Source organism: Quercus lobata, chromosome 7, assembly GCF_001633185.2.
Source record: "Quercus lobata isolate SW786 chromosome 7, ValleyOak3.0 Primary Assembly, whole genome shotgun sequence".
Taxonomy (NCBI): Eukaryota; Viridiplantae; Streptophyta; class Magnoliopsida; order Fagales; family Fagaceae; genus Quercus; species Quercus lobata.
Window position 1 is genome coordinate 45,057,456 of NC_044910.1, and position 12,377 is coordinate 45,069,832.

General features: G+C 34.8%; 1 protein-coding gene across 1 annotated transcript; it reads left to right on the plus strand.

The window, feature by feature from the left end:
• Positions 1 to 1,403: 1,403 nt before the first annotated feature.
• On the plus strand, positions 1,404 to 3,856 carry LOC115952109. The gene is made up of 6 exons (XM_031069189.1): positions 1,404 to 1,700; positions 1,787 to 2,012; positions 2,176 to 2,504; positions 2,860 to 3,099; positions 3,359 to 3,484; positions 3,674 to 3,856. Exons 1-6 carry the CDS (start codon positions 1,404 to 1,406, stop codon positions 3,854 to 3,856), a joined length of 1,401 nt encoding a protein of 466 aa, XP_030925049.1.
• The last annotated feature ends 8,521 nt before the right edge of the window (positions 3,857 to 12,377 follow it).

Genomic DNA, 12,377 nt, shown 5'->3' on the forward strand with positions numbered 1-12,377 from the left:
CTTTGTCTTACAATGTAGTGTATATGCATTGATAGGAGTTCTCGTATACTTGGCCTATTCATTGGGAGCTGTGACTTTAACATAAGCAAAAAAAAAAATGCTGTTTAGAATTGTGGGAAATAGGGACTCGATGATTGTTTAAAACAATTCCCCACAACCATGTTTAACTAATGGCCCTGAAGCACTATATATTTGTATATGAGATCATAATCATGTTAATTAGTTTATGTAAAAAATATTAATAGTTCTTATCTTGGTCAATTATTTTTGTTTAGTTTTATTTGTTTTCTAGAATGTGTGAAAACTATTGATTACATCAAAATAATGAATATGACAGCACCATTGTTCACTCCTGGGTAAATTCCAGCCGTTGTAATTGCTGGAATAATAGCAGCTACTGCTCTAGTCTTGTGGGACTTAGCACGCCATGCATTGGTTGTGTCATCACAAACATCGATATAGGTTGTCTAAGGAAAGATTGAAAACATTATTAGAGATAATGCAAAATGTGTGTGTGCAGGCAATATGATAATTTGTGATGAACTTATTGTATACTAGTTTATGGTATATGTTTGAGATATAAGATTCCTTGTTAGAATTTGAAGTAGCAGATCTGATATGAATTCAATGTTTGATTCCCTTTGAGGCCATGTTTGCACTTTGTTCCTTGGATTAAAGGCTGTTGTTTATATTTATACCAACCAAAGCATTAGCTAAAATAATCCAAAATAGGTCATATCAATCAAGTGGGTCTGAGTTAATCCATTGTTTATATTTTATACAACCATAATTAGTGGTTAATTAGTTACTCCTTAGTTTAGGGCTACTTGACAATAAAGCAGCAGGGTCAGTTAGAGTATTTTTATACCTCAACTTGCTGAGTTATGAAGTTGAGAGAGTATTCTGATATATGTGTTTTAAGCTATACCAACTAATAACTTCTCATGTAGTCAATAATAATTATATAAATTAAAAAATTAAAAAAGGTAAAAATCTACAACCACTCACCTTTGTTCCCTTATTTTATTTTATGTTATGTAAACAATTGTAACATGCAATCTGACTAAAAGAATACAAATGCATCTTCTTCATTGTGCTAGCCATTGCTTTTTGGTTGTGTGGTTGGCTTTTTCTATTTTGTTTTAGTTTTGTGTGGCTAAAGAAAAGTTAAAAAAAACCCCATTATCTTGGTTTTGTTATGTAGATGGATAACCAAAAAATCCGAGCAACAGTTCTTGCCACAATTGCATCTGTCCTTGCTATGGGAGCTATAATATTAGAAGATATTAGGTCTAGGAGATTTATAATTGGGCAACCTCATGTGAACCGGGATTATCAAAGAGAGAGTTTTATAGGTGACATTCTTCATCGAGGTGACGCACATTGCAGTTTTATGATAAAAAATGAGACTTGTAGCTTTCTGTGAATTACGTAGAATTCTTTTTGAGAGAAACTTGGTACATGAGACTATCTACATGCCTATTACAGAGCAGGTGTTGATGTTTTTGCATACTATTGGCCATAATGTTAGGTTTCGAGTTGTTGATGCCAGGTTCCATAGATCGACTAAGACAACTCATCGATATTTTAAAATTGTCCTTAAAGCAATTTTGCAGTTATATAGGCATGTTGTTAGATTACCTGACAACTCTACACCCCCAAAGATAAGGAATAGTAGAAGGTTTTATCCTTATTTTAAGGTAAACTTTTCAAATTTTTTGTTGTTGTTTATTTATTTGTTAGGTGATTTTTGAAATGAACATTACTTAATATTGGTCATCATTAGGATTGTGTAGGAGTAATTGATGGAACTCATGTTCGTGCATCTGTTCCAATTGAAATCCAAGGAAGGTTTCGTGGTCAAAAGGGGGGGACAGCACAAAATGTGTTAGTTGCAATTACGTTTGACTTGAGATTCACCTATATGTTAGCTGGTTGGGAAGGTAGTGCTCATGATTCTCGTATTCTAAATTATGCACTTAGTAGACCAAGGGGACTTAAAATACCAAAAGGTATTATATAGATAACTAGCCTTTATGTTTGGTTTTATGCTGGATTTTTTATTTATAAAAATTGATTTATAATTTGTAGGTAAATATTACCTTGGTGATGCTGGTTATGGAAATAGACTTGGAATCTTGTCTCCTTATTGAAGTGTTCAATATCATTTGAAAGAGTTTAGTGATCATCTACCTGAAAATGCAAAAGAATTATTCAACCTTCGTCATTCTTCTTTGCGAACTACCATTGAGCGAGGGTTTGGAGTTATAAAAAAAGGTTTTCGTGTCTTGGATGCAAAACCATTTTGGTCTTTTAATACACAAGCGGATGTAGTTTTAGCATGTGGTGTTATTCACAATCACATCATGGGGGTTGATCCTAATGACCCAATTATGCAAGCTGAAACATGTGAGACAGAGTCTAGTGATCGAGTCCAACCTAGCCGACGCGAAGCTATAGTGGAAAGTAGAGAATGGAATAATAAGAGGGATGAGATATGTCAAGCAATGTGGGCTGACTACATAATTAGGAGACATAAATAAATTTATTTAGTTATGTTTTTTGGAGTTATTTGTTGATGGTGTATTACAGCTTTCATTGATTATGTGCTGTCAACTTTATTTGGCTTTGTATTTGGTTGCTAACATAGCATAAGTAGATATCTTGTACACTTTTTAAAATGCAATAATTGTTTATTTTTGTGGGCAAACAATTAAAATTGTTATTTGGTTCCTCAAGTTCAAGTCAACATGGCTTTGCATTGTTTTTGGATGATGAATTTTTTGTTCCATAGTTTCAAGTTTTATTTTTGTAATAATGTTTTATATTGTTATTATCTTAATGGTTGTGATTCATTAGATTGTCCTTTTGGCTATAGCAATGTCCAAGAACAAGGGGAAAGAAGTTTTAAAAAACAAGGAGAAAGAACCAGGATCTCAACTTAGGTGGACACAACCAATGTGTGACATTCTGTTTAAAATGTTGGTTGTTGAGGCTGAACAAGGCAACAAGCCCTCAAACAAATATAAGCCTCAATCCCTTGACAAAGTGGCAAAAGAAATTGGTGTGAAGTTTAATATAGAGTGTCATGCATCACATGTGCATAACCGTCTTCATACGATTGGAAAAGAGTGGAAACTCATTCCGGAGATTCAAAAAAAAATGTGGATTTGGTTGGGATGATAATTTGAAAATGATCACATGTGACAAGCAAACTTATAATGCTAGAAGTGCTGGTATGACATTTATATCAATGAGCTTTTTTTTTTTTTTTTTTTTTTTGAGGATCAATAATGATTTATACATTTATTATGTTAAGTCATCCAATTTATTGACATTGTCATATTTCTTTGAACAGGCTCATCCCACTCATGCGCCATATTTAAATAAAAAAATTGAACAATATGATGAGATGGCTATTGTTGTTGGTAAGGACATGGCAACTGGTGGCTTTTCAAAGCAATGGAGTGAACGTTCTCCATTGGTTGAAAATGAGACCCCACAGAATGACATTTAAAATCCAGAATTTGAAGGTGACTCTGATACATTGCCAAAAGATGCCCATGAAGCTTCCAATGGAACTTCATCTAAGGGAAGGAGCCATAGAAAGAGAACTTATGTAGCTATGAATGAAGATAGTCCTTTTAATGAGATGACTGAACAACTCAAATAGATTGCAGTAGCTATTACAGCTCTTAGTCATGACCTTGTTAATACAAATGAGCTTCATAAAGTAGTGATGAATGTTGAAGGCTGCGAAGAAGACATGCTTGATGAAGCTTTTGATCATTTGGTTAATGATGAAAAGGCAGGAAGGGCCTTTATGGCTAAAAATGGTAGGATGAGAAAGCTTTAGTTGGAGAAATTTTTCAACAAAACCTTCTAACTTGAAGTTGCTAGATATGTTGTGTGAAACATATTAGTGGTACAATGGTATTGTTTAGGTTATTAATAATCACGGAACAATGATTGACATTTTTTGCAGTTATTATGGAATAATGTTATATTTTGGATTCATTAGTATTTTAATAATGTTATATTTTCTCTAGATATATTTTGCAGGTTCTATTGTATTGGTTGAGTAATATTCTGCAGGTTCTTTCATTTTGAAATAGGCCATTTAGGACAAGATACTCTCCTTGGATTACCTAAACTATCAGGTTGAAATATTGACTACTGATTCTCAGCTTTCATTTAACAATGGGGTGATTGTTAAATGAAAATACTAACAGACTCTCTCTCTCTCTCTCTCTCTCTCTCTCTCTCTCTCTCTCTCTCTCTCTCTCTCTCTCTCTCTCTCTTCATTACTACTGCTTTATTAATTTTTGTAGGCCATTGAGTTGGTTGCAGAAAATTTTCACAGATTGTGTTTTTGGTGATTTGGCACTTACCTTCTACAAAAGTAGTAGGAGGAAACCTTTATGGAGGAGCTTGTACCTGGAATGGAATGCCTTTGCCAAGCAACAATTATATTGAGTTGAATTCTGCCGGTTCATGGTCTGTAGACTGTAGAGTTAGTATTGAATACTGTTATGGTGTAGGGGGTGAAGGTCGAAACTAGAATGGAATGATTGAAGTAGTTTGACTTCAGGGTGGTAGTCAAAACTCAAAGGGATTTTAACTTTTCCCTTCCGTCTTCTCTTATCTTACCAAAGCAGTAGGAATAAACATTGTTCCAAAGGCTACATGTATTGGAATTATGCAAAAGTGATGATTTTGCCAAGTTCATCACGCAGAATAGCAGTTGAACTCTGCCACTTCCGCCTTTAATCTGGGGAAATCAGGGTTTGGGTTTGATATAGAAAGGGTTAGAGACAATTACAGTTTGCTAGTGGAAATTATCCGAAATAAAATTAAGAGTTTAATTGACTTATAATTTATTCACAGATCTGATTTAATATAATCTTTAGATTGATGAGAGACAGAAAGATTAAGGGGAAAATCAGAGTAATAGAGAAATGGTAAGGAAATCATATGATACCTTGAGCTGTCAATTCTCAATAATCTATCTACCACATACAATCAATTACCTTGGAGGTTTATTGGACCAAATAGTCTTATTGAATTGAGTAGGGGCCAAAAGACTTGTTTTGGGGTACAATTATGCATAATTCTTCTCTGACCAGCCCATTGCTACAGCATCAGTTAAGCTGAACTATTCATTTTTTATAAGTATAGAATTTATCCAACCAACTCCAATTTCTTATTGTTATACCACTCAAATAAAAAATGTGGCTAGAATTATGATGATGCAAGGATCCAACAGTTAATGGTCATTTTGTGGTCATTGTTTTGATTGTATGATACAACCTGGATGCTAGCTTGAAACTTATACATTTTTGCCTAAATCAATGATAGATAGATATATATATATATATATATGTATGTATGTATATCATTGAAATGTTAATTAGTGATATGCTTAATATAATTGTGTGCTTGTCTCTTTGTTTTGATCAATTGCTTATTGCACAAAATTCTGTGCACTAGCTAAGTACTCTTTTTCTCTACATAGCTTTCTACAACAAAAGAAGTTTACAAGATGATTTACAAGCTTATGCTAAAGCTCAAAGAAGTGCTACTATAAGTAGATTAACCTTTTTAACCATCGGTAATGTCTCAGTACAATTTATCATAGTATCCCTTAAACGACCATAATCAATGTTATTTGTTGTGAAATTTTAAAATACTCGCAAGTGTACGAACCGTACCGAAGTATAGTTGGACAAGAACGAGGTCGAACCCACAGGGACTTGTATGAACGTAGGAAAATTAATTAAACCTTAACCAAATTAATCCTAATCTAGTTTAAATAAAAATTGGTTGGTTGCAATAAAATGAACTAAGCAAATAATAAAATTAAGCAAATAGTTAAACTAAGCAAAAGATATAAAGCAATAAAAAGATGTAAACAATTAAGAGAAAGGAATTAAGGTTTTGGAATCCACCTTGTAAATCATATCAGCATATATTTATGATCATTAATTTTTCCCAACTCACTACATGATAATCTAGAAATCAATCTTGCTATCATGGAAAATATCATCATTTAAACCCTTATTTTAAAAAATCAAAAGCATGTTCTTCTTCGCTTCTTAAGTATAAAATCAAATCATCAATTGTATCCGTAGCCAAACAAATCACAAAATATATCCAATTCTAAAAATCAAATCATAAATTGTATCCATTGACAGACAAATCACAAGCGATATCCAATTTTACAATTAAGAATTAATAAACCAAGCATTCAATTAATTAAGACAAATCCTAAATCATGAGAAAAACATGATTGAACTCATATCTAGAATCTCATCTTAGTCAATTGATATGAAGAAAGAACAATTTAAATCATTAAAGAACAACTATTGTGGGAAAAATCAAATCACATAAATATTATTGATAATCCTTAACAAGGTTTCATCCTCAACCCTAATTATAAATTTAGCTACTCAAGTAATTAAAAGAAAACATAAAAATAAAATACTAACCATTAAACTAAACAAATAAAATAGAGAAAGAAATAGTCACAGTGCTAGAGAAAAGCCATAGACAAAAAAAACACGTTCTGCTCCTACGCACCAGTCCTAGCCGCAGCCTCTATATGTTTAGTCCCCTTATTTTTCTGTTTTGCTCTCTATTTATATACTTGCTGACACCGCCTGATACTATGCCTCATCCTAATGCAAGTGGAACTAGGATTTCATATTTCAAGCCACGCACTAAGACTTCAGGTACATGCTTTGGTGAAGTAATACGGAGGCCCACAACAACAATTCAATTAGTGATTGATTTCCAAAGCCCACCACGTTGACTTATTTTCTATCGTGACACCTGTGCTTGATTGTAGTTTCTTTCCTAGCAAACTTCATCCATGTTGAATTGCAGCTTGGGCTTCTTCTTGAATTCACGCCTGGACTGGATGCTCTACTTCTTCGGGCTGAATCTTTACTTCATGGCAAGCTCTTTCTCTAGAGTTGGCTTTATAATTGGCCTAGCCCCACTTTGCATTCAACTTGTGACTTGTTCAGCTTCTCAATTGTGAATAGCCTTTATTTTCCACAAAACAAATATAATATATAATTAGTCACAAAATAATATAAAAATAAGGCTAACTATGCAAATCTGATGGTACTTTATTGTATATATTTCATGCACATCATTATTCATTATTTTGAACTTGTATAAGTAGATTCAACCTTAGCCATTGGTGATGGTGTCTCAGTACAATTTTAAATTTTTACTAGTTTTTTTATTTCTATTATACGTTGTGCCAAATACTGTAAAATATTTTACCCAACATTTTCATATACAAAGCCAAACACTGTAAAATGAAAATATTTTTCTGCAAATATTTTACATGTAAGATATTTTATCTTTGCAAATATTATACTTAGAAACAAAAGGATCGTAATTCTTCAAAAAATTTAGCCTTCTTCTCTTTTAACAAAACAAAATTTTAAAATAAAAAATCTCGGTCATTAGAGTATTTCAAATGCTATATATATATATATATATATATATTAAAGTAGCAAAAGTAAGAGAGACTTACAAACTTCAAGATCGCTGCTCAAGAACTCGTTGTTGTGACCGAGACAAGCGCAGATGCTGGAGTTCCATTGAGAACGGCCCATGGGCTCGCCAACCACGCTACCGCCGTGCCTTAACGAAAGCCCATCGGTGGTCCAAGCGTGCCCGCCGACAAATCCGGCTGCCAAAGGCGGAGCTTTTGCATCAGGCGTTACCTTATCAGACTTATTAGTCTCAACTAGCTTGGTGGTTTTCTTTTCATCTTCTTGTTGTTCTTGCTTAGCCAAGAGAGGGCTAGATTTGTCGTGATTAGCAGAAGCCATTGGATCTGTTCTTCGAAATTGATTTCACAGCGAGAGAAAGAGGGTTTAAATTTTTTTTTTTTTTTTTTAAACCTTCGGATTTGGATGTTTTTAAAATTTTGATTTATAGAGTTTTCCGAGGTAAACAACAAAAATATAGAAACAAGTGCTAGCTGAACCTGTTTCAGGGGAAGAAATTAAATCAGCTCTCTGGTCTATGAAGGCTTTTAAAGCTCCAGGTCCGGGTGGCCTTCATGCCGGGTTCTTTTAGCGTTTTTGGATGATAGTTTGAGGTTCAGTTGTGGAGGAAGTCAAGAAATGCTTTGAGACTAAGAAAGTTCCTGATTCCCTTAACAAAACCAATGTGGTGCTCATTCCCAAGATCCAAGGCCCTGAAACCATTGGCAATTATTGCCCCATCAGTCTTTACAATACAGTTTATAAGATTATTACAAAAATTATAGTTGCCAGAATTAGGCCTTTACTGGACAAGTTAGTGTCTCCTATTCAATCAGCTTTTGTGCCAGGGAAGAAAGGGGTCGATAATGCAATCATTGTGCAAGAGCTCAACCACACTATTAGTAGAAAGAGAGGAGGGGTGGGGTATTTGGCAATTAAAGTGGATCTTGAAAAGGCTTATGACAAGCTCGAGTGGAGTTTTATTAGGGAAACTCTCGTGAAAGCTAACTTACCCAGGGAGTTGATAGATCTTATCATGAATTGTGTGTCTTCCACCACCACTTCTGTGCTTTTCAATGGGGGTTTGCTTGAACCTTTTAGGCCTTCATGAGGCATTCGGCAAGGGGATCCATTATCTCCCTATCTTTTTATTCTTTGCATGGAAGTTTTGGGGCATTTGATTGAAGAAAAATGTAGGGAGAAAAGTTGGACTCCTGTTAAAGCGTCTAGGAGCGGTATCGCTTTTTCCCACCTCTTCTTTGTGGATGACCTTGTGTTATTCGCTAAGGCAGATGGTAGAAATTGTTCTGCAATTAGAGACGCCTTAGATGAATTTTGCAATAGATCCGGTCAATCAATTAGTGAAGCTAAATCTAGAGTGTTTTTCTCCCCTAACGTGGATAGAGATACAAGGGAATCCTTGTGCGACATTTTGGGGTTTTCTTCAACTCCTAATCTTGGCAAATATCTGGGGTTTCCTATTCAGCATCGAGGGTCTAACAGCCAGGACTTCAATTTTGTCCTAGAGAGAGTTAAGCAAAAACTTGCTGGTTGGAAGGCCAATCTTCTCTCCTTTGCCGGTAGAGCAGTTCTTGTCCAAGCTTCTTCTTCTACCATTCCATCCTATGTCATGCAATGCAATGCTCTCCCGAGTAAGCTCCTGGACAACATTGATAAAGTTAACAAGGATTTCTTGTGGGGTTCTTTGGAGACGGGCAAAAAGATGCATTGGGTGGGCTGGCAGAAAATTACTCAGCCTAAAAGTGAAGGGGGTCTCGGCCTTCACATAACCAAGGGCAGAAACCTTTCTCTTCTTGCCAAGCTTAATTGGCGCTTCAAAACTGAGAAGGATGCGTTATGGAGTAAGGTTTTAAAAAGTAAGTATTGCACTAGACAAAGATTGAATGCCATAAATCCCACTAAGCTGCCTTGTTCCAGAGTGTGGTCTGCCATGAGAAAAGGCAAAGATAACTTCCGGAAAGGAGTTAGTTGGGTTGCAGGTAGAGACAGTGAGTTGAGTTTCTGGTATGATAAGTGGTGTAGTATTAGGCCTATCAGGAGCTTGGTGCAAGGTCCGTTGTCTATAGAAGAGGAAAAGCTCAGAGTTAAGGATGTAGTGTCAGCTGATGGATGGAATTGGTCAAGAATATCCATCCTTATTCCAGAAAGTATCAACAACATTTTAATAGCCACTCTTGTTTCTCTTGCTGCAAGAGGACAAGATAGACTAGCCTGGGGTAAGTCCACTCATGGCGGATTTGAACTCAAAAGTGCTTATCAAATTGCTACTGGTAAAGAAGTTGTTCCTTTTTCGGGCCAATGGGTGTGGAAAGTTAACATTCTTCCTCGGATTCAAACTTTTTTTTGGATGTGTCTGCATAGTAGCATTGGCGTGAAGGAATGCCTAGCTAAAAGGGGGGTGCTGGTGGATCCCACTTGCCCGCTTTGTCTCATTGATTCGGAGTCTATAATTCATGCTCTTAGGGACTGCAGCAAGGTTATGGAGTTTTGGACTCAGCTGGGTGCCGAGGAGGTAAATTCATCTTTTTTCAGTGGCAATCTGCACCAATGGATCACCACTAATGGAAAGCTTAATACAAAAAAAATTCAGAGACCATCCCCCTTGGAAAACCTCCTTCCTATTCGCTATTTGGCACATCTGGAAGCATAGGAACAACATTGTTTTCAATAATAAAACAGTCCAGCAGAACTTGGGTCATGAAATTTTTCGTGAAGCTATGGAGTATGAGCACTGTGTGAAGCTTCCTAAATTGGCTTCGGTTCAGGTGATAAAGAGGATTAGGTGGGAAAAGCCAAAGGTGGGCTGGTTCAGGCTTAATTCAGACGGTTCAACATTGGGCAATCCGAGCCCAGCAGGAAGTGGAGGTCTTATTCGAAATGGGGAGGGTGAATGGGTTTGTGGTTATGCTAGAAAGATTGGCACCACAACGAGTTTCGCTGCAGAACTATGGGACCTTAGAGACGGAATTCTTCAATGTTTAAACCTCCAATTACCTGCTGTTGAGATTGAAATTGATGCTAAATCTATAGTTGAGCTGCTGAATAATCCAAGAGCTGCTGAAAGGGTTGTTTCTACCTTAGTGGATGATTGCAGGTACCTTATTTCCCAACTTCCGCGAGTTTGTGTTAAGCACTGTGTTAGAGAGGCCAATAGGTGTGCAGATGTATTGGCAAGGCTGGGTTCGAAGCAAGAAAATGATTTCCTTGTATTTAGAAGTCCGCCTGTGGATGTTTGGGATTTGCTCAAGGCTGATGCCAACGGTCTATACGTTAACAGATTTTGTACTAAGCCTATTTTGGCTGGTTAGTTTTCAGTAATATATTCCCTTTTACCAAAAAAAATAAATAAATAAATAAAGCATTGCATATGCTTTGTTTCTAGTTCTTGGTAGGTCCGGACTCTCAAACAAACCGCGAAAACCGCGTACTCTCGTACGTGTCTATCACACGTTAGTTACCTCTCTCTAGGACATACGTTAACTCTTTGAGTCTTTTGACTCACAAATATAATTGTTCTTGCAAAATGCTACGGATTTAATAATATATTCAAAATAAAGTTTTTTTTTTTAAAAAAAAGTAATTAATGTTTTAATAGTTTTTTTTTCATTTATCGTAAAAATGATTTTAAAACTTTTCTAAAATGGATTGTTAATCATTATCTTAAGGATACTCATTATGAATATAAAAGGAATGAGTATCATTTTTCATGTCTCGAGAGTACTAAAAATTATTCTAAGAATATAATGAAATAGTGCTCCCTCATCTCACATTTATAGTAAACCCAACTATAAAATAATGAGTGGATTTTATCATAAATGTAAGAGGAGAGAGAACTATTCACCATGATCAAAGAATGCCTAAAAATTACTATTTTTGGCTGAATGCCTAAAAATTACTTACTTTAAGCCAAACATTTTCCTCCGTAAAATTGTCTTTTTCAATCCGGTGGAGATGTTAACCAGGTTATTCCTATCTTGTGCATGTGATGATTTACTATAAGCCAAACATTTTCCTTCATAAAATTGTCTTTTTCAATCGGGTGGAGATGTTAACCAGGCTGTTCCTATCTTGTGCATGTGATGATGTGAATCTTGTAGGACTTACAACAATGATGAATGGTTCAATTAAGAGGAAAAGTTAACTGCTTTTAGGAAAATGCTAGGAACACAAAAAATCTCATAACTATTGTCACAACTTGTCATATGACAAGTTGTAAATAGTGGAGGTCAAATGATGGGTCCACACCTCCATCACTCATAACTCGCCAAATGATGAGTTGTGGCAAAAGTTATGAAATTTTTTATATCCCTAGCATTGCTCTTGTTTTTTTGGTTAATAAATTTTGGCATTCATGATATTTTAGCTCTTTTTCTTGTTTTGGTTAATAAATAGTTTTTTGTCTTTACCTATCTATATTTTCTGTTTAAGAGTTGATAGTATTAGAGGTGTAGGTGGAGTTGGAGCCTTAAAAATAAAACAACACCAAAACAAAACATATAGGTAATTAAAGGCAGTGTATGTATATAGGAAAAAGTTTAACAAAAAAATTGGTTATAACCTAAGATTATAACATTTTTCAATAAATAAATATTGTTACATATTTTAAAAATCTAACCAATAAATTGTGTATTTATTACGCTCTTAATACACATATGTCAAATTTTGTATCAATCGAATATTATTTATCATATAATCTATAAACTTATATTTTATGAATAATTTTAAATTACAAAAACTTGTAATTTAAACAATTTATTGATGACATAACTATTAATCTTTAATTTTCTAGAATTTTGCAAGTATGAAAGATATTTATAAGAAGAAGATATAGTTCAATGGTAAATTTGT